This window comes from Rhinopithecus roxellana, chromosome 14 (genome assembly GCF_007565055.1).
Source record: "Rhinopithecus roxellana isolate Shanxi Qingling chromosome 14, ASM756505v1, whole genome shotgun sequence".
In the NCBI taxonomy this organism is placed as follows: domain Eukaryota; kingdom Metazoa; phylum Chordata; class Mammalia; order Primates; family Cercopithecidae; genus Rhinopithecus; species Rhinopithecus roxellana.
This window is the reverse complement of record NC_044562.1, coordinates 89,295,750-89,322,903: the sequence shown is the minus strand read 5'-3', so window position 1 is coordinate 89,322,903 and position 27,154 is coordinate 89,295,750. Positions and strand designations below refer to the sequence as shown.

The 27,154-nt window shown below is 43.7% G+C and overlaps 1 protein-coding gene across 2 annotated transcripts in view; it reads right to left on the bottom strand.

Annotated features, from left to right (window-relative positions):
* KIAA2012 (KIAA2012 ortholog) overlaps positions 1–27,154 on the bottom strand; it is a 139,643-nt gene that overhangs the window by 25,685 nt on the left and 86,804 nt on the right. For both annotated transcript variants that reach the window (XM_030916551.1, XM_030916552.1), the window contains exons 14-15: positions 24,614–24,751; positions 14,111–14,183 (exon numbers count right to left, since the gene is read on the bottom strand). In XM_030916551.1, coding sequence (XP_030772411.1) covers positions 14,111–14,183; positions 24,614–24,751 — 211 coding nt within the window. The remainder of the gene's footprint in view (positions 1–14,110; positions 14,184–24,613; positions 24,752–27,154) is intronic.

Here is a 27,154-nt window from a genome sequence, read left to right as displayed (position 1 = left end):
AACCTGATATTTAGGAAGTATTGGAACAAACGAAGTCAGTGCTTTGAATAATAACTTACAACTTTTAACTACTTTTTAAAAGTCTATAAAATATCTTAAGCATTCACAGTATAGGAAAAATACTGTGTACTCATCGCCTATGGATTTACCTCTTAGTTTTGTAAAATTTTAACATTTTGCCATATTTGAGTCATGCATTTTTTTCCTTCTTTCCTTCCTTCCTTCCTTCCTTCCTTCCTTCCTTCCTTCCTTCCTTCCTTCCTTCCTTCCTTCCTTCCTTCCTTCTTTTCTTTCTTTCTTCTTTCTTTTCTTTTCTTTCCTTTTCTTTTCTTTTTTTTTCTGAGACAGAGTCTCACTCTGTTGCTCAGGATGGAGTGCAGTGGCACCATCTCGGCTCACTGCGACCTCTGCCTCCTGGGTTCAAGCAATTCTCCTGCCTCAGCCTCCCGAAGAGCTGAGATTACAGGCGTGTGCCACCATGTTCAGCTAATTTTTGTATTTTTAGTAGAGATAGGGTTTCACCATGTTGCCCAGGCTGGTCTTGAACTCCTGACCTTGTGATCTGCCTGCCTTGGCCTCCCAAAGTGCTGGGATTACAGGCATGAGCCACTATGCCCAGCCTGAGTCATGCATTTTCTAAAGAAATAAAACATTTAAGACACAGTCCAAGACTTCATTTATCACATGCTACTATGGTTTGAATAGAATTGTCTCCTTCAAAATTCATGTGTTGGAAACTCAATATTCAATGCAGCAGTGTTGGGAGGTGGGGCTTAATAAAAAGTGTTTAGGTCATGGAGGGCTCCATCCTTATGAATGGATTAATGCTGCTATAAAAAGGGTTTGTGGGCTGGGCACAGCGATTCACACCTGTAGTCCCAGCTACTTGTGAGGCTGAGACCGTGGATAGTGTGAGCCCAAGAATTCAGGTTGAGCCTGGGCAACGTAGAGAGACCCCATCTCTTAAAAAAAAAAGGGCTTGTGGGAATGGGTTCCCTCTCTCTTGCCTTTTTGCCTCCCACCATGTGAGGACACAGTAAGAAACCTGCATCTTGATCTTGGGCTTCTCAGCCTCCAGAACTGTGGAAGACTATTCTGTTCTTCATAAATTACCCAATCTCAAGCATTCTGTTATAGCGACACAAAATGGATTAAGGCACATATAATCCCATTTCCCTCTCTCTCCCAGAGGTAATCAGTCTCTTCAATTTGATATTTATCAGTCCTCATATATATTTTTATATCTGTATTACATATAAATGCACATGTAAACAATATATAGTATTTTTTCCATATTAAAACTTTACATAAATGATATTATTTATCTAACTTTTTCAACTTGCCTTATTTTGCTTAATAAGGCAAAAAACCCTTAATAAGGTTTTTGGGATTAACCCATGTTAATACATGTAATTTTATTTTCAGCTATCATACAGTATTCCATTGTATGAATATATGAACATTTAAAAATCCATTTTACTGTTGATGGCCATTTTGATTATTTCCAATTGTTTGTGATTATAAAGAATGTTTCAATGAACCTTTTTAGGTGAGTCACTGTTCATACATACTTTCTCTAAAGGATACCTGGGAATGAACTTTTTGGGTTGCAGGATATATACATCTTCAATTTATTGAATATTTCCAAATTGCTCTCAATTACTAAAACTTTATATCCTCATTAATAATGTTTATAGACTTTTAAACTTTTGCTGGTCTGATATATATGAAACGATATCTTTTTATTTTAATTTGGATTGTCCTGATTAGTAGGAAGGGAGAACTTTTTTTTTCTGTATGGCCATTTATTTGGGTTTCTTCTTCTGTTAGTTGCCTGTTCATATCATTTGCTCATTTTTCCTTTGGGTTGACTGTCTTTTTCTTTCCCTATTTGTAGAGGGAAGAAATGCTGCTGCATTTTGGTTACTAATCCTTTGTTGGCTATATGCATTGCAGGTATCTCCTTCTAATCTGTAATTTGACTTTTAACTTTATACTGTCTTGTTGAAAACTTTAAACTTTAATATAGTCAGATTCATTGGCCGGGCATAGTGGCTCACACCTGTAATCCCAGCACTTTGGGAGGCCAAGGCAGGCTGATCACTTGAGTTCAGGAATTTGAGACCAGCCTGGCCAACATAGTGAAACCCTGTCTCTACTAAAAATACAAAAATTAGCCGGGACTGGTGGCGCACACCTGTAATCCCAACTACTTGAAAGGCTGAGGCAGGAGAATCACTTGAACCCAGGAGAGAGAGGTTGCAGTGAGCCAAGATCATGCCATTGCACTCTCTGGGCGACAAAGTGAGACTCTGTCTCAAAAAAAAAAAAAAAAAAAAAAGACATTTATCAATAATTTTCTTTATGGTTTGTGTTATGAATAATAGGTAAAAAGTTTTTTCCTTTCCCAAATTCATAAAGCTATTCTGCTATATTTTCTTCTAAAAGTTAAATTTTGCTTTTTGACATTAAGCCCCTGAATACACTTGATATTTTGTGAGGTGAGAATTTTAAAATTGCATAACCAGTTGTCTCAAAATTATATAGTGAATAATAGATCATCCTTTCTCCACTATTTCCCTTTATAATGCCATTTTTGCCATATATCAAGTTTCCATACATGGTCACATTTATTTCTGTATTCTCTATTCTCTTCTGTCTGCCTCTAAGCCAATAGCACAGTTTTATTTTTCACAGCTTTAAAATAAGTTTTTATATTTGTCAGGGCAAACTTCCACTTTGTTTTTCTTCAAAATTATACTGGCTAGTGTCTCAGTCTGTTTCAGGCTGCTATAACAAAATACCATAAACTGGGTAGCTTAGAAACAACAGAAATTTATTTCTTATGGGTCTAGAGGCTGGAAAGTTTAAGATCAAGGTGCTAGAACATTCAGCGTCTGGGGAAGTCTCACTTTCTGGTTCATGAAGGGGCACCTTCTTTTGTGTCCTCACATGATAAAAGGGGCAAGACAGCTCTCTGGGGCCTCTTTTGTAAAGGCACTAATCCCATTTATGAGGGCTCTGCCCTCATGACTTAATCACCTCCCAGAGGCCCGACCTGTAAATACCTTTACATTGGTGATTAGGTTTCAGCATGTGAATTTTGGGGGGACACAAACATTCAGACCATGACAGCTATTTCTGGCTTTTCTATATGAATTTTAATGCCAGCTAATCATGTTCTGCCAAAAACCCTGTTGGGGATTTTTAAAACGGAAATTGCACTGAATTTATAGACTGCCAAAAGGAAAAACCAAACCAAACCGGAATCTGATCAAGTCTCTAGATCCAAGTGTTAACTTACAGGACGTGTGGAAGACAGAGAAACATGTTAAACCACACCATGAGGATGCATCCATGAAGTCTAGATTGAAACTCAACAAGACAAGTAACCCAATTTCCTACGAATACACTAAAAGGGGGAAAAAAAAAGAAATGGAAGGGAACTTATAAATTCAATGAGATTTAAAGGCCATATCAACCAATTGCAAACAGTTGGTTTGCAAATTCCAAAACAATTATAATAATTATGGACAATTTGAACTTCGAAAACTGATTGAATATTCAATTATATTAAATAATTACTTAAATTTTAGGTGTAATAATGGTATTATGATTATGTTAAAAGCCATTTCTCATCTTTGGGAGATACGTTCTCAAGTATCCATGAGTAAAATGATGTGAACCTAAAATTTGTTTCAAAATAACATGGGAGAAAGGAGTTGGAGATATAGGTGAACAATATTGGCCAAGAGATGGGTATATGGGGTTCATTGTGCTGCTCTATTCACCTCTGTGTATGCTTGTAGTTTTCCATAATAACAATTACTTTTAAATTCTATTTTTAAATTGTGCTTTATGTTTCCAAACACTGCTTTTTACACAACTGATTTCTGTTTATTGATCTGTATTTAGTAATCTTGCTGAATTCTTCTGTTTGTCTTTTAATGTCTTGTCTGTACAGTTCCTTGAATTTTCCATATAAGTAATAATATAGTCTAGAAATAATACCAGTGTCATTTTCCTCCTTCCTATCCCTCATCTTTCCTTTCTTTGGTTTCTTTACCATTCTGGCTAGCATTGCTAGCACAATGTTGAATAGAATCAATGATAGAGGACATCCTTCTCCTAGTCCTGTCTCTAAAGAGAATGCTTCTTGGCCAGGCGTGGTGCCGCATGCCTGTAATTGCAGCACTTTGGGACGCCAAGGAGGGTGGATCACCTGGGGTCAGGAGTTCGAGACCAGCCTGACTAACATGGTGAAACTCCATCTCTACTAAATACAAAAAATTAGCCAGGTGTGGTGGTAAGCAACTATAATCCCAGCTACTTGGGAGACTGAGGCAGGAGAATCACTTAAACCTGGGAGGTGGAGGTTGCAGTGAGCTGAGATTGTGCCATTGCACTATAGCCCTGGGCAACAAGAGCAAAACTGCGTCTCAAAAAAAAAAAAAAAAAAAATCAATCAATAAATAATAATAAATAAAATAAAAAATAAAATAAAATAAAGAATGCTTCTCAAGTTCTACCATTCAAGTGTGATGTTTACTATAGGTTTTTCATGGATACTCTGTCAAAATCAAGAAGGTTTCTTCTATTCTTAGTCTGATCAGTTTTAATTGGGAATGGGTGAATTTTACTTTTTTCCTTTTGCATCTATTGAGATGACCCTAAGGCTTTTCCGCACTAACCTGTTGGTGTGGATTATAAACATATTTTCATATGTTAGACCCTCCTTGAATTCTTGTGATAAACCAAATTCAGTTGTGTATATTAATACTTTTAAAAATATAAGCTTAAGAATTTGATTGGTTAATAGTTTATTTAGGAGTTTTGTATGTTTGATCATAAGTGAGATTAGTCTATAATTTTCCTTTTTTTATTTTTATTTTTTGAGATGGAGTTTCATTCTTGTTGCCCAGGCTGGAGTGCAATGGCACTATCTTGGCTCACCACAACCTCTGCTCCTGGGTTCAAGTGATTCTCCTGCCTCAGCCTCCTGAGTAGCTGGGATTACAGGCATGCACCACCACACTCGGCTAATTTTGTATTTTTAGTAGAGATGGGGTTTCTCCATGTTGGTCAGGCTGGTCTTGAACTCCCGACCTCACGTGATCTGCCCGCCACGGCCTCCCAAAGTGCTGGGATTACAGGTGTGAGCCACCGCACCTGGCCTATAATTTTCCTTTCTTATGTTGTCCTTATCTCTAGTTTTAGCTGCTTTTGGGTTTTGACAAATTTAGGTCTCTTGTTAGAAATGAGCTTTTCTCCCTGGAAAGTGAGGGGAATTTTCAGAATCAAGGGATGACTGTTGCTCTCTGGGACTCTGGGGGACTTCCTTGTGGGGGGACTTCCTCAGTCTGGGCTGAGTAGGAGTAAGCCAGAAACATTCTTTTTTTTTTTTTTTTTTTGAGATGGAGTCTCGCTCTGTCGCCCAGGCTGGAGTGCAGTGGCCGGATCTCAGCTCACTGCAAGCTCCGCCTCCTGGGTTTACGCCATTCTGCCTCAGCCTCCCGAGTAGCTGGGACTACAGGCACCCACCACCTTGATCGGCTAGTTTTTTCTATTTTTTTTTTAGTAGAGATGGGGTTTCTCCTGCCTCAGCTTCCTGAGTAGCTGGGATTACAGGCATGTGCCGCCACACTCGGCTAATTTTGTATTTTTAGTAGAGATGGGGTTTCTCCATGTTGGTCAGGATGGTCTCGATCTCCTCACCTCATGATCCGCCCATCTCGGCCTCCCAAAGTGCTGGGATTACAGGCGTGAGCCACCGCGCCCGGCCGCCAGAAACATTCTTAAGGGTGCACCACTTCCCACTTCCTCCTCCTCCAATATGAAGGAGAACTTTGAAATACTTCCCAGAGGAAAGATAGAGCAGTACCAGAGTTAGGTCATCTAGGTGCTAAGGACTAGCAGGATATTTTGCACCTAGTACTGTGGTCTGCAGATAGCAGGGTCTGGCAGTGTGCTGTGCCGTGACTGTGCAGGCATCATACTGGGCAATGTGGGGAGAAGGAGCCCCGGACCTTTGCGTGGTGCCATCTTCCAGGCTGTAGATTCTGGTGAGTGGCACCACTAGGACTCCTGGGCACACACGTCTGGTCTCCCTGTTTTCTCCACAGTGTTAGGAGGAACTTTTCCAACACTGGCTACTCCTCACTTCTTTGCACAGGTCAGGCAATCATTACACTTGCTCCTTCTGGAGCTGTTTATTCCTGAAGCCGGAAACTGCCCAAGGAAAAGCCTTCAAAATGAAACTGACCTGAACGGAACTGAACTGAACTAGATAACCACAAACACTGGGCAGAGACTCCAGTTACCCTGGTTTTAATAATTAGTTGTCATGCACAATTCTCTTGACTTGTAGACCTCAGGTTTCTTCTGCATAATATAAAAGAACTTCTGCAAGATTCATGCTGGCTTAAAAAATATACTGCCATAATTTCGTGATGTCTCCCTGACTTTTTACTATTTCCTCTCAGAAACACATGGATGGCATCACAAGTCAAAGATTCAAGGACCGTGGAATCATAGAAACCTGGGTTCATCTCTCAGCTTCTCCACTTATTGGCTGTGTGCCCTTGGGCAAGTACCTAACCTCTTTGAGCCTCATTTTCCTCATTTGTGGAATAGGGATAATGCACTTTACCTCATAAGGTTATAGTGAGGATAAAATAAATTCAATAAAGCACCTAGCATTATGTCTTGCTTCATAGTCCAAAAATGGCTAAGCACGGTGGCTCACGCCTGTAATCCCAATAGTTTGGGAGGCCGAGACGGGAGGATCACCTGAGGTCAGGAGTTCGAGACCAGCCTGGCAAACATGGCGAAAACCCGTCTCTAATAAAAATACAAAAATTAGCAGGGCATGGTGGTAGGTGCCTGTAATCCCAGATACTCGGGAGGTTGAGGCGGGAGAATTGCTTGAACCTGGGAGGCGGAGGTTGCAGTGAACCATCGCGCACCACTGCACTCAAGCCTGTGCAACAGAGCAAGACTCTGGCTCAAAAAAAAAAAAAAAAAAAAAAAAAAAAAAAAAAAAAAAAAAAAAAAAAAAGTAAATGCCAGAAATTACTTCCCTTTTCTCCACCCGTAAGTGGAAAACTGGCCAAAATAAAACAGTATTAATTAAAAAGTCCGAATTGTTTGGGTGGCACTTCAGGGGTTTGCCTGCCTCCCTGCCTTCTCCGAAGCGACTATGCGTGCCTGCTTTTCAGTTGTTTAGACCTTCTAGCTCTGCCAGTCTCCACCTCGGGATGGAGTCCACAGGAGGCTCCAGCGTTAGAGACATCACAAGCCACCACAGAGAGGAAAAGAAAAGACTAAAGGAGGCGACACACCCGGAGAAGTGACCTTTCGGGGAGAGCCCGCCTGGGGTCTTGAGCTCACCGGCAAGGAGCTCCTTTTGTAAGGCCGGGACGACTCGCGCAGCAGAGAGGCGCTAGGCAGAAGCTTCTCCGACGCCGCAGGGACCGGGAGTGGCGCTATTGAAGCCGCAAACCCCGCCGGCCCCGAGAGGAGCTGCTCCCTGTGCGCCTGCTGCGCGGCCCCTGCCGCCGTGGAGGCGCAGATGCCGCACTGCTGGGCCACTTTGGCTTCCCTCCCCGACTGGCCACACCTTTTTTCCCTTTAAAAAAACTGCTTGGCTCACGCCTGTAATCCCAGCACTTTGGGAGGCCGAGGCAGGCGGATCACGAGGTCAGGAGATTGAGACCATCCTGGCTAACACGGTGAAACCCCATCTCTACTAAAAAATACAAAAAATTAGCCGGGCGTGGTGGCGGGCACCTGTAGTCCCAGCTACTCGGGAGGCTGAGGCAGGAGAATGGCATGAGCCCGGGAGGCGGAGGTTGCACTGAGCCGAGATCGCGCCACTGCACTCCAGCCTGGGCGACAGAGCAAGACTCCCTCTCAAAAAAGAAAGAAAAAAAAAAAAACACAAAAAAAAACAAAAAACTGTTTGAAGAATCTTTTCATTCATATTTCTCTAGTTGGTGTCTGTGTGTGTATCTATGTGTCTTGTGTGTATGTCTGTATATGTATGTGTGTATGTGTCTGTGTATATGTGTGTGTGTCTGTGTGTGTGTGTGTAATATTTCTTTAAATCTTGATTTCCCTGGACCTTGCTGTTTTTTCCCCTGAGGGGGAGGGGCAAACCCTTTTTTTCATAGCTGTTAACATCCAGAATTAATCTATGCAGATTGCCTGGGGAGGTCAGCCTCACTGTTGCCCAGCTCTATGACCAAGGATGTGGTACTTAACCACTCTGCCTCAATTGTCTCATCTGACAAATAGGGATATCAAGGGCTGCTTCTTTACAGGATTAGTATAAAAGTTAAATAAGGCACTTTACAGAAAATGCATAGCCTGGTGCCTGGCACACAGGGAGTAAGAACTGTTGCCTTCTCTTGATGTCTTCATCACAAATGGGTGAATGCAATCTAGGTTCAGTAAATGCCTTCCTTCATGTCAGCCATCACCTCCTTCAGGAAACCCTACCTGATTTCTCCCTATCCCTTCTGCCCCGGTCAGGATCAGTTGCCCTTCCTGTATTCTCTTAGAGCACTGATCACACTCCACTCACTGGAGCTGTCTGCAGACATATCTGTTTCCTCCACCAAAGCGGGAGCTGCAGTAAGGAGTGTGTTTTATCCAACCACGAAGGCTATGAAACTTAGTAGGGATCAGCAAGTGTATGCTGAGTGAATAATGGAAGCTTCCATTCAGGCAGTCAGTGGTTAAAGAATTAAGAAGGCCTGAACCTGGAGGCTGAACTGTGGAGCTATCTCAGTGGTAGCACTGTGGATTCTGCTTTTCCCCTTAACAGAAGCAGTTCCAATAGTCATTGAATCACAGAAAGTGGGAAACGATATTGGAAGGTCAATTTTGTTATTTTCAGATCAGGAAGTGGAAGCCTCTAGAGGCCCAGGGGTTTATGGAGTCCTCATGCCATGCAGGAGCACCATGGCAAAGTAATGCTCCCATCTTGACCCACTGAGCTCTAACTTGTTGCTGCACTGAGCCAGGGCTCACAAACGGCACATGGATGGCCTCCTTCCAGGCTGTCACCTGAGGGAGGCTGGGTAGTAGCAGAGATTTATGTAGGACACAGTGAAGGTGGCAGGCTGGCCTTCCCCGGAAGTGGGGGTTGGGGATGAGCTTGGGAAGTAGGCCCGGCCCCAGTCATGGATCTGCAGCCTACCACTGTGCAAGCCTGAGCGACTCATAGATGGCCAGAGCATCAGAATGGAATGGGGCCCTAGAGATGATCCATTCCAGCCTCCTTGGTTTATGGGAAAGGAGACCAAGGCCCAGAGAAGCAATCTGCCATTCCCTAAACTACAGACTTGATCAAAGGCACAACTGGTAAAGGAATCCATGTCTTTTGAATCTGAAACCCAGTTTTCTCGATGAATAGATTCCAATGTTTCCCAGATATCAATGGGCATATGAATCATTTGAGGACCTTGTTATAATACAGGCAGGTCTGGGGTGAGACCCCAGATTCTCTTTTCTAATAAGTTCCCAGGTGCTGGCTAGAATGGGTCTACATAGGTAGTTCTTAGAAAAATCTCTGGTCTAGACTGCACTATGATGAAACGACTTGGAACACCAGCCAGGAATTAGACCAGCCTTATTGGGTTAATGAGGGCATTGGCTGCAGGGACACTCACCGAGAAGCTGATAGAGCCAGTGTCGTCCTTCCCCATCAGCATTAGTCACCTGTTGCCTGTTGGCTGCTTCTGGGTCTATGGTGAAGATGCAGGTTCTGGCTGGTGGCTGTAGGTTCCTTGACTGCACCCTAGTTAGAGGGCTATGACCTTAGTAACCCTGGGTGGCACTGTTTCCTCACAGGTAACATCATGCCTGCAGTTGAAGTCTTCACTGTGAGGCCTTGAGGGTAGGAAACTTGGTTTTGTCATCTTTGAATCCCTTGAATACTCAGCATATTCATTCATTTATTCATTTGACTCATTCATTCATTTACGAAACATTTACCAGGCCTGAATAAGGCATGATTCTTGGCTTTAAGCAGCTCACATAACACATGGGGCTACAGGTGGTACTTACTAGCCACCCAATAAGCATGTGTGCAATCGAATTAGACTTCAGGGGCCCCAGGGACCCCCTGCCTGCCAGCTCAGACTTTTCCATGAGAGAGGAATAATCCTTCCATCTTGTTTGAAGTCACTTTACTTTGGCCTTTCTTTTTTTTTTTTTTTTTTTTTTTGAGACGGAGTCTCGCTCTGTCGCCCAGGCTGGAGTGCAGTGGCCGGATCTCAGCTCACTGCAAGCTCCGCCTCCCGGGTCCACGCCATTCTCCTGCCTCAGCCTCCCGAGTAGCTGGGACTACAGGCGCCGCCATCTCGCCCGGCTAATTTTTTGTATTTTTTAAGTGGAGACGGGGTTTCACTGTGTTAGCCAGGATGGTCTCGACCTCCTGACCTTGTGATCCGCCCGCCTCGGCCTCCCAAAGTGCTGGGATTACAGGCTTGAGCCACCGCGCCCGGCCACTTTGGCCTTTCTTGAATAAGGCAATAGGGCTCTGGGCCTCCTTTTATTGACAGAACAGAAATGATGGAAATTGCTCATTGGTTTCTGAGAGTTTCCACAATACCTGCCTTTCATCCCCACCCCTGACATTACCCCTGACATTTTTCCAGGCTGCTCCTTAAGGACCCCTTGCACCTCATGCAGGGTTCCCCAAATCTCTCACTCCTCCTGACTCTTAAAGCGGTTCTGTCATGTCCCAAGGAGTTATGTCCCAGCAACTTCACTGAATGCAGAGGCTGGAAGGCTGCTTCATTCATTTCGGGTCTGCTGCCCACACCTGGACTTAAGCAGAGGACTATATGCATCCCCCAATGCCTCTTCTGCCACCGAGACTGGGAAAGTAAAGAAATCAGGTTATTACCTTAGAATAAGGCTCTCCTGACAAGGAGCAAATTGTGTCTCCTATTAAAGCTTTTTAAAAAGTAGATGAATAGCTCTTCTTGAGCACTTTGTGACAGGTACTTTTCTTTCTTTCTTTTTCTTTTTTTTTTTGAGACAGTTTTGCTCTGTCATCAGGCTGGAGTGCAGTGGTGTAATCTCGGCTCACTGCAACCTCCGCCTCCCGGGTTCAAGTGATTCTCCTGCCTCAGGCTCCCGAGTAGCTGGGACTACAGGCAAGTGCCACCATGTCCGGCTAATTTTTGTATTTTTAGTAGAGATGGGGTTTCACCAGGTTGGCCAGGATGGTCTCGATCTCTTGACCTCGTGATCCACCTGTCTCAGCCTCCCAAATTGCTGGGATTACAGGTGTGAGCCACCGTGCCGGGCCCTATGACGGGTACTTTTCTAAGCACACTACATAGTTAACTCTTCTTTGTCACAACCACCCATGAGATCAGTACTGTTAGTATCCCCATTTTACAAAGGAAGAATAAAAGATGCCCAGAGAAGTTCAGTAACTTACTCAAGGCCGCACAGCTAGTAAGTAACGGAGCTAGAATTTGAACCCTGGGAATCAGACTTCATAATCAGTGCTCTTGATCGCAATGATGCTGCTGAAACAGTGCCTGCCCACCAATTCCTTCCCCACTACCTATTATTATTATTATTTTATTTTCTTAGAGACAGGGTCTTGCTCTGTCATCCAGGCTGGAGTGCAATGGTGCAGTCACAACTCACTGCAGCCTTGAACTCCTGGGCTCTAGGAATCCTCCTGCCCCAGCCTTCTGAGTAGCTAGGGCTGCAGGCCCTCACTACCATGCCTGGCTAATTAAAAAAAATTTTTTAGAGGCCGAGATGCAGGGCATGGGGAGGGGTCTTGCTCTATTGCCCAGGTTGGTCTCCAATAACTCCTGACCTGAGTGATCTTCCTGCCTCCCAAAGTGCTGGGGTTGGAACCATGAGCCACTGTGTCCAGTATTTCCTCCTACTGTTTTTAAAAGAACAGGTTAAATTGAGTTGCTGCCAAATTCAGGGAAATACATACTGGAAACAAGGCCCAGGGCAGTGACTCAAAACTGTGGTTGCTGGTCCACCAGCATCAGAATCACCTGAGAACTTACTAAAAATGCAAATCGTCAGGTGTCAACCCAGATCTAGTGAATCAGAAACTCTGAGGGCGGGGCCTAGAAATCTTTAGTTTAACAAGCCTTACAGGTGATTCTGATGCACATTGAAGTTTGAGAACCACTGGCCTAGGAAATAAACAAGAATTGAAATAAGAATTAAAATTTTATTATTTCCCTGGATTTTTGACAGGGGTAGAGGGGTGGAAAGTGGTTTTTTTTTTTTTTTTGTTTTTTGTTTTTTTTGAGACAGAGTCTTGCTCTGTCACCCAGGCTGGAGTGCAGTGGCGTGATCTCAGCTCACTGCAAGCTCCGCCTCCTGGGTTCATGCCATTCTCCTGCCTCAGCCTCCTGAGTAGCTGGGACTACAGGCGCCTGCCACTGCGCCTGGCTAACTTTTTGTATTTTTTAGTAGACATGGGGTTTCACCGTGTTAGCTAGGATGGTCTCAATCTCCTGACCTTGTGATCCGCCCGCCTCGGCTTCCCAAAGTGGAAAGTTTTGTATTTAAAGCTAGAGCAATTTTTCAAAGCCACTTTGATTTGGAGGTTGCTGATTTGACCTCTCTTGTGGAAACTTGGATGAAGTGTTCTCACCAAGTCTAAGACTCATGATATTCTCACTGCAGGTGGCAACTGGTTCACTGCTTATAATTAAACATGAAGATCACGACTTAATTTAGAGTAGGAAAAAAACCCTGGTAATTAGCCTTAAGACCTATGGGGAGAAAATTGATCCTCTTTTTTTTTTTTTGGAGACAGGGTCTGGTTCTTTTGCCCAGGCTGGAGTGCAGTAGCATGATCATAGCATAGCTCACAGCAGCCTCAAACTCCTGGGCTCCAATGATCCTCCCGCCTCAGCCTCTGGAGTGATGGGACTACAGGCATGTGCCACCATGCCCAGAAATTTTTAAAATTTTTTGTAGAGACAGGATCTTGCTGTGTTGCCTAGGCTGGTCTCAGACTCCTGACCTCAAGTGATCCTCCTGCCGTAGCCTCCCAAAGTGTTGGGATTACAGGCATGAGCCACTGTGTCTGGCTGAAAATTGATCCTTAAATAGTTAAAAAAAATTCCTTGGCACTCCTTCCTCTTTTTTCTTCAAATACTTGAAATCCTTTCTGAACATTAGCGTTTATCATTCAGGACAGGAAAATGCCTTCTTTCATTTTCTGTGGTGATATTTCACTGCATTAAAGATGGTCTGAATAACCTTTATGCAACCCAGCTGGTGCCTGCTCTTCTGTCATAAGACAGGAAATCTGTTTTGACTGACTTGGTCATTGCTTAGGTTTGGCCATGTTCTGTGCTGCCTAAAACCTCCATCGCACTTGGCCAAGCCCTTGGAGCCCTGTCAGTGTTCACATTCTGCATGTGTGATTTATGATACGGCAGATCTGAAGACTGGAGCATGTTTCCCTGGCTAGTGTCACTCTGCCTTGAAAATGGAGGTGGTAAGAGCTCATGTGAACAGAAACCTGCTTAGAAGCTTAGCCAAACCCAGGATCAGGCTACCATAATATACTGTTGTCTGATATCCTCAAAACAACAAACTCTTGTCAATTTAGTATAAAAATAAATTACTTTTGATTGGATGCCAACTGAAGGACATGGTACAAGATATAAACAGAAAAAGATCAAGTTAAGGGTGAAATCCAAAATCTGTGACCTTACGCATTTTTTTTTTTTTGAAACGGAGTTTTATTCTTGTTGCCCAGGCTGGAGTGCAATGGCGTGACCTCAGCTCACTGAAACCTCCGCCTCCCAGATTCAAGTGATTCTCCTGCCTCAGCCTCCTAAGTAGCTAGGATTACAGGCATGTGCCATTGCGCTCAGCTAATTCTGTATTTTTAGTAGAGACAGGGTTTCACCATGTTGGTCAAGTTGGCCTCAAACTCCTGACCTCAGGTGATCCACCCGCCTTGGCCTCACAAAGTGCTGGGATTACAGGCATGAGCCACCGTACCTGGCCTCCCGTTAACATCTTTAAAAGTGCGAAGTTCATCTGACAATTATGGTTATAAGATTATAAAGCCCCAACCAGTGGTCTCTACCTTGGCTGTCATGATGAGTTTCTCTGAGGGGTCTCCCCGCTTCTTCCTGAGAGTCCAGTGCATTTCCACTTTCCTATTGGGTTAACACACACCAAAGAATACATTAGACACAATAAATGCAACACTTTAAACACGTCTGTGGTCCACGACCTTTGGTAAAAGGGAATCCAGTTTTCTTAGCGGTTTCTTCTCCTTCATCAACTTGTTTTTACTTAAGTCTCCAGGAAGGCTGCTACTAGCGTTAAACAGGCTTAAAGAGCCAGGCACGGCTGGCCATAATAATATGCACCTGTAGCCTCAGCTACTTGGGAGGCCGAGATGGGAGAATCACTTAAAGCAGGAGCTCCCAGGAGTTTGAGTCCAGCCTGGGCAACATAGCAAGACCCTGGACCCTGTCTCTTTAAAAAAAACAAAACAAAACAAAAACAAAAAAAAACCAGGACCTGGCAGGCTTGGCACCAGCAGTATTGAGCACTATTACCTTCCTGGTACTTATTTTCATGGGGTCTTATCCCATTCATCTGTGCAGTGCTGAATGCCTAATGTATGCAGGAGTTTACTGGGGGAAGGGGAGAAGAATGTCATGACAGAGGCCAACTAGCAGAAGAAAGCAGAGCACCTCCAGGACTTGAGGGAGGACTGGTGTGACTAGAGCAGAGACTGAGAGAACTGTGCAGGGTTGGGAGGAGTCAGACCCCTATGGCCTTGAGGGCCGGTTGAGGACTTTGGTCTTTATGTTGAGAACAAATGGAAACATTCAGGATTGAAAGCAGGGGAGCCAAAGGGTCAGACAGGCCTTTTGTGGCATCCTCAGGATTACCACAGATTTGGTTTCTTATCACATTTGATCCCTTCTTCCTTCTTTCCTTGAGTCATACAAGCTGCTTGCAATCCTTCCTCCCAGAAATCTCCATAACTGTGGTTACCAACCCTGGCTACACATTAGAATTATTTGAGAAGTTTTAGAAAATATGATTCCCAGGACCTAACTCCAAATAATAACAGTCAGACTCGCTGGAGGTGGGGCATTTTAAGGCTTCTAGGGTGAGTCTGATATGCAGCCAGGACTGATAATCATGCTGTTCTCCAGAGTGTTGGAAGAGCAGCTCCTTAGTGCCAAAGTAACATGGCAGGTAGAGTTGGTGACCCAAGTAAGCCCCGTGTGTCTGATGAGGCCAGATCTGGGCCTTTGCCACCTGGATCCCTGCTCGACCCACAGCTTCATCTTGGTGCTAGAGCTGGAATCTAGCAGGAAGGGTCCTGGAAGTCTCTCCGGGTTTACCCTCATTCTGTAGTGACAATCACCTTTCCACTTTGTTATCAAAGTCGCATCCTGCTATGAGAAGAGACAACTAATTATCTGCTACTTTGGCACTCTCTTTAATTCCCCTGAGTTCCCTCACTTGGTGGCTTGTTACCTTGTGTGTTTGTTTCTCACTTGTTAGCTTAGTGTTTGTAGCTGATGATATATACTGACATAAAAAAGCTAACACAAGTAAATAATTTTCTTACTTTTGGGTTTCTTATTTTGGAGACAAAGTCAATTTGGCCTCGTACAGTAAAAAGAAAACTCATCCCTGAAAAATGGAAAGGAGTAAGAGGCTAAGTTAGAAGACTAGAAAAGAGAAACTTAAAAAAAAAAAAAATCCCTGGTTATAAAGCCTTTTAATCTAATAAGAAACTGTATTGAAAGGGAGAGTCAAGCTTCCTCTTTTGGAAGAATTTTAATGCCAAGAAGGATCAACCTTCAGAGTCAACAAGATGCAGTCGTGAGCCTTCAGGGGCAAGGAATATCTTCTCATTTCGCAGAGTGGGAGAGGGAGACAGAAACTAAAGGATTTGGAAAAAATATTTTCAGGTGAGTCTTTGTTAGAAAAAGAAATAGTCTTAATTTGAAACTCTGTCAATTCAATTGTATGTTGCTTAGAAAAGTGTCAAAAGAACTATCATTTTTTAGATATAAGAATACACATGTGGCCAGGCGCAGTGGCTCATGCCTGTAATCCCAGCACTTTGGGAGGCCGGGCCGAGCAGATCACGAGGTCAGGAGCTTGAGACCAGCCTGGCCAGCATGATCAAACCCTGTCTCTACTAAAAATACAAAAATTAGCCAGGCGTGGTGGCGGGCGCCTGTAATCCCAGCTACGCAGGAGGCTGAGGCAGGAGAATTGCTTGAACCCAGGAGGTGGAAGTTGCAGTTAGCTGAGATTGCACCACTACACTCCAGCCTAGGAGACAGAGCAAGACAAAAGAAAAAAAGAATGCACATGTGAAATAACTTCTATCTAAAGTCATTCATTCACTGCAACAGATTGGAAACAGCTTAAATGTCCCATCAATTGGGGACTAGTTAAATAAATTATTATTAGCTTATAAATGGAATATTATGCAACCATTAAAAAGCACAAGCATCTCTTTATGAATTAACGTAGAACTGCAAGATGTAGTAAGTAAAAACAAGACTCTAGGCCAAGTGCGGTGGCTCACACCTATAATCCCAGCACTTTAGGAGGCCCAGGTGGGTGGATCACCTGAGGTCAGGAGTTCGAGACCAGCCTGGCTAACATAGTGAAATCCTGTCTCTACTAAAAATACAAAAATTAGCCAGGTGTGGTGGTGCATGCCTGTAGTCCCAGCTACTTGGGAGGCTGAGGCAGGAGAATCACTTGAACCCAGGAGGCGGAGGTTGCAGTGAGCCGAGATCGCGTCACTGTACTCCAGCCTGGATGGCAGAGTGAGATTCTATCTAAATAAACAAGCAAGCAAACAAAAAGACTCTGAACAATGTGTATAATATGCTAAAATTTGCATATAATATCTATCTGTGTATGTATCTATCCGTATTTGCTTATATATATGCATTATACATTCCAGGAAGGGGACACAGGAAACTAGCAACCTCGGTTTTTCAAGGGAAGGGAGCTGAGCAGCTGGAAGGCACACTGTTTTGTACTTAAATTTGAAAAAAAATCTTCTATTTCAGATTCAAAATTTGAATTAAAGAAACTAAACCTAAATAAAATGTTATGTCACTTTTAGTCTGAGTTACAAATGCATGATTAAAATAGAGTGATAGAAACGCAGGTAATAATACTTGGTGAGTGAGCAAAACAAATGGAGGGACTGCAAATTCAAAACCCAGTTCTGTTATTCTGGCCAAGTCGTTTGCTCTTCCTCTGTTCATTCAACTAATGAACGTTTGTTGAGAGTCTGCTGTGTGCCAGGTACCGAGAGAGGCACTGGGGGCACAAAGATGACAGATGTATTCGTAGGACGCTCACTGACTTGTGGGGAAATGACAAGTCAGTTTGCAATGCAGCGTGATAAATGTTGTGGCAGATTATGACAGGTTTCTGCAGGGCCTCATGGGAGGTGAAGCTAAATTAGGCTGGGAAGGTTGTTTACCGGCAGACGCAGTGCTAAATCTTGCAGTGAAGGGAAGGTAGAACAATTCCAAGCAGAGGAAGCAGCATGCGCTGGTTAGGGGATAGTTTGGTGCAGGGGCAGTGTGAGGACAGTGTAAATTAGACACAGGCCAGATCTTGCATGTTACAGTTTGGAGTTTAAGAAAAATTGCACATGTTATATTTTTCTATTTGTAAAATAAATACATCTTTGATGCTTGGAATTTAACCAGAGAGCCAATGGGGACACAGTAAAGAATTTCAAGCAAACCAGTGATAAGACTGAGCTGTATTTAGAGCACTGGCAGCAGTGTGGTATTATAAGACCGGGGGAAGAGGAAGAGTCACAAACACTTTGTGAACACAAACTACAACATTGAAACCAACATGTGAGAGGCGCTTTCTCTGGTGGCTGAAGTATAGGTCCTGCAGTCAGGCTGTCTGCACTCAAGTCCTAACTCCTACACTTGGTATCTTTCAGACTGTAGGAATTACTTAACCCCTGAGCCTCAGTTTCTTCAACTGGAAACCGACAGATGCTGCATAAGTGATCTTAGGTAATCTGTCCTTGGAAAACCTTCCAGCCGTCCTGCCCTCCACTCTCATGCATGGCCCCCTACTGGGCATGTTACTTTTAGGACCACAGCAGGTTTTCTTAGGGAGCTGCTGGGAGGATGGAGGAACATGGGCTGCAGGAGTCTGAAGTGCGGCCTCCAGCCTGCCTTGAGCCTGCTGCATGCCCTATCGTAGAACCTCAGCTTCTACATCTGTGAAATGGGAGTAATAATAAATAATTGTAGAGTTCTCAAAAGGTTAAACCAGGAAGAGACATTTGGAAATTCCATGTAACATACCATGTGATACATGAATATAAATGACTAATTTCAATACTTTCTTAGTGATGGAAGAAAATCAGGATCTCATTAGAAAGTTTCAGTTTCAAGGTAATACAACTTTTCTTGTGTAACAGAGAAGTCCCCTGCGTTGTCTTCGTTAAAGACCTTATGATTTATGAAAATCATAAAGTATCTTGTGTTATTAAGATAAAAAAGATGAATATATATTATCAAATCTCTGCTCCCTTCTTGGGTTCTGCAGCTAGAACAAAGAAGTACAACTAGATACACAGGCACAGAACAGACAGACCTCACAGATCTCTGATACTGTGGGGTTTTTTGGCTTTGAATCCTAGCTCTCTCTGCTGCCAGCCATGTGACTGGTCATCTCTGAGCCTTGGTTTCCTCATCTGCACAGTGGGGATCAGCACAATTACTGGGAAGAGTGAAGGGAAGATTACACAAGGCTCAATATGTGAGGGGCCTGGCCCTTAGCAGGGATCAGTGAGTGTTCCTTTCTCCCTTATGAATTGAGTCCTTTAGAGATATGAACATTCTTTCAAAACTATTAGTTCATGTAATTCTTGCTTCACTGTTGAGAGGCAGGTATGGAGTTCCCAGTATTATTATTTTTTTGAGACAGACTTTCGCTCTTGTTGCCCAGGCTGGAGTGCAGTTGTACGATCTCGTCTCACTGCAACCTCTGCCTCTCGGGTTCAAGCGATTCTCCTATCTTAGCCCCCGAGAAGCTGGGACTACAGGCACATGCTAACATGCCCGGCTAATTTTTTGTATTTTTAGTAGAGACGGGGTTTCACCATGTTGGCCAGGCCGGTCTCGAACCACCTGAGGTGGTGATCCGCCCACCTCGGCCTCCCAAAGTGCTGGGATTACAGGCAGGAGCCACCATGCCTGGTCAGATCCCAGTATTATTATCTCTGTTTTATTAAAGAGAAAATGGAGTCTGAGAAGCATCACAAGGTCACTTAGTATCAGAGTGTCAGAGAAGTACCCCCCGGCTCCACCCAGGGCTTCCCAACTACTAGTCTGACACTTTAATATTGATAATATTCCACTTAATTTGGGTTTTTTTCTTTTTGAAATAGAACACACTCATAAATATTTTTCCTGGGAATATTATTCAAGTATCCTGGAATCATTAAATCTTGAGACCTGCTCGTGATCCCTCTACAACTTTCCTGCCAAATGGTCATCAAGGCACGTTTAAATGATTGTGGAGACCAGAACTTATCTCCTAAGGCACCCTGCTCCATCTTTGAACGATGTCCCAAGCCAAGCATTATTTTCCTGTTGTATATGAAATCCACAGGATTAAGGGGCAGCCCCCTTCTGCTTGGTGGGATGCATCTACACTTGCCCACATAAGTAATGCTTGGGACTGGTCTCAAAACAGGCGGGGCAGCTCTAACTCCAGGCACGGCTGGCTCTTGTCCGTGTTCAGGCCAATTCCTCTACCTTGCATTTGAGGGCACTATGTGCTAACTGTGTGGGAACTGCGAGGTGGAAGCTTATTTCTCATTCTTCAGATGTTCTGGGTGTAACATACACATCCTTTGATATCAACATGGAGTATAAGGATATTCAATTCAATATCTAGCATTAATAGGCATTATTGCTGTTTTCCTCCTTACGACCATGACCTAACCCTGATAATTTAAAAAGTCTCTGAAAAAAAACTCTATCCTTATTAATTCATCAATTACCATTTCTTTTTGAAAAAACACAATCAAGGTTTTAAAAACATGGTTCAAAAAAATTTTTTTTTTCTTTTTTGGTTTAGAAAATAGGCTGGTCTTGGCCGGGTGCAGTGGCTCATGCTTGTAATCCCAGTACTTTGGGAGACCGAGGCAGGTGGATCACCTGAGGTCAGGAATTTGAATTTTTTTTTTTTTTTTAGTAGAGACGGGGTTTCACCGTGTTAGCCAGGATGGTCTCGATCTCCTGACCTCTTGATCCGCCCGTCTCGGCCTCCCAAAGTGCTGGGATTACAGGCTTGAGCCACCCCGCCCAGCCAAGGTCAGGAATTTGAGACCAGCCTGGTCAACATGGTGAAACCCCGTCCCTACTAAAAATGCAAAAAATTAACCGGGCATGGTGGTAGGTGCTTGAAATCCCAGCTACTCAGGAGGCTGATGCAGGAGAATCGCTTGAGCTAGGAGGTGGAGGTTGCAGTGAGCTGAGACTGCGGCATTGCATTCCAGCCTGGGCTATAAGAGCGAAACCCTGTCTCACAAAAAAAAAAAAAAAAAAAAAAAAAGAAAGAAAGAAAGAAAGAAAACAGGCTGGTCTCAAACTCCTGGGCTCAAGTGATCCTCCGGCCTCATCCTCCCAGGCAGCTGGGATTCCAGGCATGTGCCACTGTGTCTGAAATGGTGAAATGGTTCGATTTTTAAATGAACCCAGATGTACTCTGGATCAATCATATTTCCTCAAATCAAAGCCTGATATAAACAAATTATTCTGTGTAATCAGCTAATAGTGTTGCCTTCAGTGTTGTAAAGAGGTTCTTAAAATGTGAGAAGTTCACATGCAATACATGGAAAATGAATGAATGCTCTCCTGTAGTAACATGAGCCTGCCTCTGCCACAACATTGTGCTATTATCTGTTTCATTGTTTATCTTCCTCTTAGATTCTAGGCTCCTTGGAAGGTCAAGGATAGAGATGATTCATCTCTGTATCCTCAGTGCCTATCACAGTGTCTGATACTCAGAGCGTGTTCAATAAGTTGGCTGAGGGGGCCGGGCGTGGTGGCTCACACCTGTAATCCCAGGACTTTGGGAGGCCGAGGCAGGCGGATCATGAGGTCAGGAGATCGAGACCATCCTGGATAACATGGTGAAACCCCGTCTCTACTAAAAAGTACAAAAAATTAGCCTGGTGTGGAGGTGTGCACCTGTAGTCCCAGCTACTCGGGAGGCTGAGGCAGGAGAATGGCGTGAATCCGGGAGGCAGAGCTTGCAGTGAGCCGAGATTGTGCCACTGCACTCCAGCGTGGGTGACAGAGTGAGAAATATAGAAAGAAAAATAAAAATATGTTGGCTGAGGGGAACCGAATGATCAGTGGGAGAGAAAGCTTTAGATTGTCTTCACGGAACTTGGGTGGGACTGGAGGGAAGGGCAAAGTCCTGTGGGGTCAGAAAATCTTCCTGGAGCAGATGGAATGTGTCCACAGGAATGGAATTTTCTAGAAGGAGTGTTGGATGCTTAGCTAACATGATAGGCAGTGTTTTTGATTGGACAGGTCTCAGCTGGGGGCTGCAGTGAGGCTTTATAACAGATGGTTGAGCATAGGCACTGGAACTGGGCTGCCTGACCAAATCTTGCTTCTGCCATTTACCAACTGTGTGACATTCGGTAAGTTACTTAGCCTCTCAATGCCTTAGTTTTCTCATCTGTAAAATGGAGTAATTCTACATACTTAGATTCATTTTATGAATTAAGTAAATGCATGCATATACAATTTAGAACAAAGCCAGCCACAGAACAAGTGCTCTGCAATGTTAGCAATTGTGATTATTTTTATCTCTTTCCATTCCCTTGTTCTGCCTTGACCTTTCTTATCACCTACCCTCATCCCCTGCAATGCTTCCTACATGCCCCAGGCAAAAATGAATGACATACCCTGTGGACAGGCAGGAGATACATGAATGAATGTAGAGGATGAGTTGGTTTCTACACAGCTCCAGGAGTGGAAGACAGCCTGTGTGCTCTTCTCTGTTTGAACTCATCATCTTTGTCTGTACTACCCTGAGACTGTGTCTTACTACATGGCAATCCCTAAGAACGTGGGAGCTACCACATCCATAAGGAGAAGGTCTATCTAAAGAGAGTTGTGAACACTGAACATTGCCAAGAGAAGGCATGGTCTTTGGGGCAAAGACTGGCCTGGGAGTCAGAAAGTGTACCGAGTGTGTACTTTGTGAGTCCTTTGGAAGCAGGCTGAGTTGCCATTTCCATGAGTCTTGAGGGAGGTGGACAGGAAAGTGGGCCTTAGAGATGACAACACTTTTCCTTCTATAATACTGTGCCAAAATTGCTGGACAAAAAAGTGTAACACAAAAGCATTGTGGATACTAAATATACAAGCAATTACTGTAAATTTCCCCACTTTGAATTCTGCATTATTAGATGCTCTATATTTTTTTTTCTTTTTTTTTTTTTCTTGAGATGGAATCTCACTCTATCACCCAAGCTGGAGGGCAGTGGTGGATCTCAGCTCACTGCAAGTTCTGCCTCCCGGGTTCACACCATTCTCCTGCCTCAGCCTCCCAAGTAGCTGGGACTACAGGCACCTGCCACCAAGCCCGGCTAATTTTTTGTATTTTTAGTAGAGATGGGGTTTCACTGTGTTAGCCAGGCTGGTCTCGATCTCCTGACCTCATGATCTGCCCGCCTCAGCCTCCCAAAGTGCTGGGATTACAGGTATGAGCCACTTTCTTATCTCATTTCCTTAGCAGCTATCACCTTTGAACATGCTACATGCTCTGCTTGTGTATTAGGTCTGTTGTCTGTTCCCTGTACTATCCTGGAGCAGGGCAGGGATATTGGTCTGTTTTTTTCACTGATGTATCCCAAATGCCCAGAAACTGCCAAACACATAGTAGATAGCTGGTGTTCAAATATTGGTTAATGAATGGTGACTGTGATGGGATATTTCCTCCCAGAAAGTACGATTCATAATTCTTTCAGCCCTAAGTGAAGAACTAAACTGTTGCTAAGAATAAAAGGGATAGTTTCAACAGTATAAATCATGGAGCATGGCAATATTTTTTGAATACTCGTAGCAAATATCTTTTCTTTTGGGGTCCAGAATCATTCTTCTCTCTTGTAGGTTTTTTTTTCCTATAGAGATGGGATCTCACTATGTTGCCCAGGCTGGGGTACAGTGGCTATTCACGGGTGTAATCATAGCACACTACAGCCTTGAACTCCTGGACTCAAGTGATCCTCCAACCTCAATCTCCTGAGTAGCTGAAATTCCTTCTTATAGTTTTTAGTACCCCATTTTCCTCTGTCAGACATACTTTCTCTTCCCATTCTCAGTCCCTGTGGCTCCAGGATGGGCCAATGGCATTTCATTTGGGTATGGATAAGTGACCCACATTGGCTTACATTCAGTTCTGGAATGACCTGGGAAATAGAAGCTGGTGGCCAGCTTGCCACCCCTGGGGAAGAGCCTATCTAAGAGGAAGCCCTGAAAAGCAGAGCCTGGTCATGGACAGAGACAGATTTTGGACAAATGCATGACTCTTAATCAAAGTCCCACCTTGTAGAACTGGGATTGGGGCAGCCCAGAGAATTAGGAGGGTGACCCTCATGACTTCCAAAACCCCTACCAGGCTATGGCACTAGATAGAGCCACCATCATACACTCGGCAAGTATTTGGTTTCTTCTGCCCCATTCCCGTCTTTCTCAGTCATTTCTTATCAAGGGCCTGGAATATTTTCTCCAGGGTACTATGAAGGATCTGAGATCCTTCCATGCTAGGCCTGGCTATGTTCCTGGTCAGTTTCTTTGACTCCATGGCTAGTTATTTCCAGTTCAGTAAGCTCTGAGGAGGGCAAAGAATGGGTAGGAAAGGGGCCCTAAACCAGAGGGTGTGGGATGAAAAGGATGGGCCAATTCATGGAGCATTTAATGAGCACCTTCCATGTGTCGGGCGCTGTGTTCGATGCTGGGGTGGAAGGGAGTGTTGCAAAGATGGACAAATGCCATCCTCACTATAGAAACCCTCAGAACCCTTAACTTGAAATGAAGCTGAGCTTGGGAGATCAATGAACTCTTAGAGAACAGAAAACAAGGCCAGATATCCAGAAAGGAATTTGCAGTTGACTTCTAAATAGTTAACTCAAGAATCAGTCTTCTCTACAGTAGTAATATCAACTCTACCAAGTGACAGTGGTAAAACAGTAACAATTATTTTAGCTACTGTCAAGATAAAATGAATTATATTTGACTGTTTTATGAGGTGGTTTAAAGTTACTCTTTCTCCTTTCTATTCCCTGTCCCCCACTATCCAAACCAGACACCCGACTGACTTGTCCCCGATGGCTGGCTGTGATTACTGTCCTAATTTGTTCTTTCTTCATCTGCTACAAACTGCCTATTTTCTGTCCCTTCTGATAATGCAGGAGCTCTGAGGGACTTCTGAAGCTGTTTTTGCACCATGCAGAAGTGTATTAACTGGAATTCCTATGTTTGTGTCTATAAAACCTCTCGTCTTCTCAGTGTGAGATCACCTTCAGGAACGGCGTCATGTCGATGTGCAGCTTGCGTGTGTAAAATTCTTTTCTGTTTGAACATATCAGCCCTTTATTTGTACAACTTTGAGGCTCTTCTGTCTTCTGAGCTGCTGCCTCCAAGGACTGCTGGGCTCCCTGTGAAGAGAAGCAGAAAGCTCAAACTTTCATATGAATGATATACAATGCCACAAGAGCTAGTCCAAATCCCCGAATATTTACAGAAGGCAATTTTTAAAATCATTGAAACAATAATACGCAACACCTATTTTTACTGTTGAAGAGACAGAGGACCCTATAGATGGAAAACAGCCCAAGAGTGTTTATTTATTAGTACCTATGGAAGTGGAAAAAGGGACCTTCCTAGGTCCCAGGTCTTTAATTATTTTATTTAACCTTCACAACAACCTTGTAAGGCAGGTACTGTTACTCCCATTATACAGACAGGAAACCAGGAGGCTCTGGGAGGTTAAGCAACTTGCCCAAAGCCATTCGCTGCTATATGGCAGAGCTAAAATTACCATCTGTTGAAGGCTCCTTTTTAATGAGATATTTTTGATACTTACATAGCTTCCATGAATGGTTATCAAATCTGCTTTGCAGCAAATATGGTTATAGCAAGATTCTAGTTTATTTCCAAGATGATAAAAATGAATTTGATATGTTAGGAAGACTGATTTGAACAAATGTAGCAGAGAGAGAAGGAAGAATGAGCTAACAGAGGAGTCTGGGAGGCCCCGGGGGCTCTCCAAACTTCTGGGCCATGCAAAGGGTGTCACGTTTCAGGACACTACACAGTTGGATCTGAAGTTGCACTCCAGCCCATGCCCCACATTGCAACCTGGGTGCTCCTTCCAAGATGCATACTGGATCATATCACTTCTCTGCTTGAAACCTTCAAAGGCCATTGTCCTCAAGATGAAGGCCAACTGGCTTACAAGGTTTATAAGCCCTTCCTGCCTGGTCCTAGATGATCACTCCTGCTTCATTAGGTCATACAACAAATATTTATTGGGTGTCTTTTCTATGCCAGGCAGAGCAGATAGGGCAGTGCCCAAAGGGATGAAAGTCTCCACCCTCATGAAGAGTGCATATCCATTCCACTGAAAGGGAAGACAGAATTCACAAGGAAGTGGAACATAAATACATCTGAAGGTGGTTTGTGATAGGGAGAAAAATAAAACACAAAGTGGGCTGAGGGAATAGCTGGGGATGGAAGTGGAGGCTGCAATTTTAAGCAGGGAGTCAAGGGAAGTCCCATGAAAAAGCAATGACAGGGCAAGCTCTGAAGATGGTGAAGGAAGGTTCTAGGGTCTATCTGCATGAAGTGGTTACTTCGCTATGGGAATAGCAGGTGCAGAGGGCCACAGGGACACCGGCCCTTGAGCTCCCGGAGCAAGACCTTTGCACGTGTCCTTCCCTCTCCCCTTCTTCTGATTCTTCTTCGTCTTTCAAGTCTGGCTTCCCTATGTCCCTGTGACCACCCAGAGCATGAGCACCTCCTGCCATTGCCCACAATGATTGCTCAGGCTTGTGCAGCCATCTCTCCTCCTCCTCTAGACTGGAAGCCCCCTGAAGGCAGGAACCATGGCTCTTCCATTCCCATTGTCCCGGCAGTTTCTGGCACAGGGTCTGGAAATGAACACACACTTGATACATATTTGCTGAACAAAAGAGTAACTAACAGGTTATGGCCCACCTCAATTCAAAGGAGGAGGGAGCAATGAAGATACCTTTACAGGAAGTATGTGTTGACCTCCAGAAGACAGTCCTCTAGGGAGCACTGGTTCCTCATTTCCAAAGAGAAAAGTTATTTATTATTTTTGGGACCAATTTGCTGGGGTCACATACATTAATATGCCTTGAGATCACCCTGAGAGTAGATTTGATAATTTCCATATTTTCTAGGAGACTCTCAGATGGCCATCTCTCTGGGCAGTCATAAACTCTCTCTCCTATAACATTTATATTACTTTTAAACATTAATGATGAATTAACAATTGGTGAGTCCCCACAAGCAGTTATCATTCCAATGAACACCCACACCCTTTTCTTTTGCTCTGAAATGTGGCTAGAGATAAATATTTTTCTGGATAAACACACATCCAATTTTTTTTTTATCATCTCAGTCACATATCTGATTAGCTTTTCAGGGTGAGACAGTCCCTCTCCATTTCTCAATCACATGAAAGCATTTGGTCCAAGCTAGACTCAGACAAAGCATTTCAAGCTTTCTAGCCTCCACAATCATGCATGAATCACTGGATTGAATAATAGAAATCAGATGATAATGATTTGAGGGAAATTTCTCCATTATCCCCAAGAGAAGATTTCGTGTTTGACTGGAGAACAAAAGGCATAGTCAAGACCAATTTCAATGGCTGAAATCACTTTAACTCCTTATTTGGGGCTCCGATTGAAGAGTGGGGAGTTGAGAGGCTTTGAGAAAAGTCTCCCCAAGCCACTTGACCTATAAATCTTTCGATAAAACAATTCTCCTGACCATATGGCTCATCTCCCTAATGTTCAGGGGCCATCAAT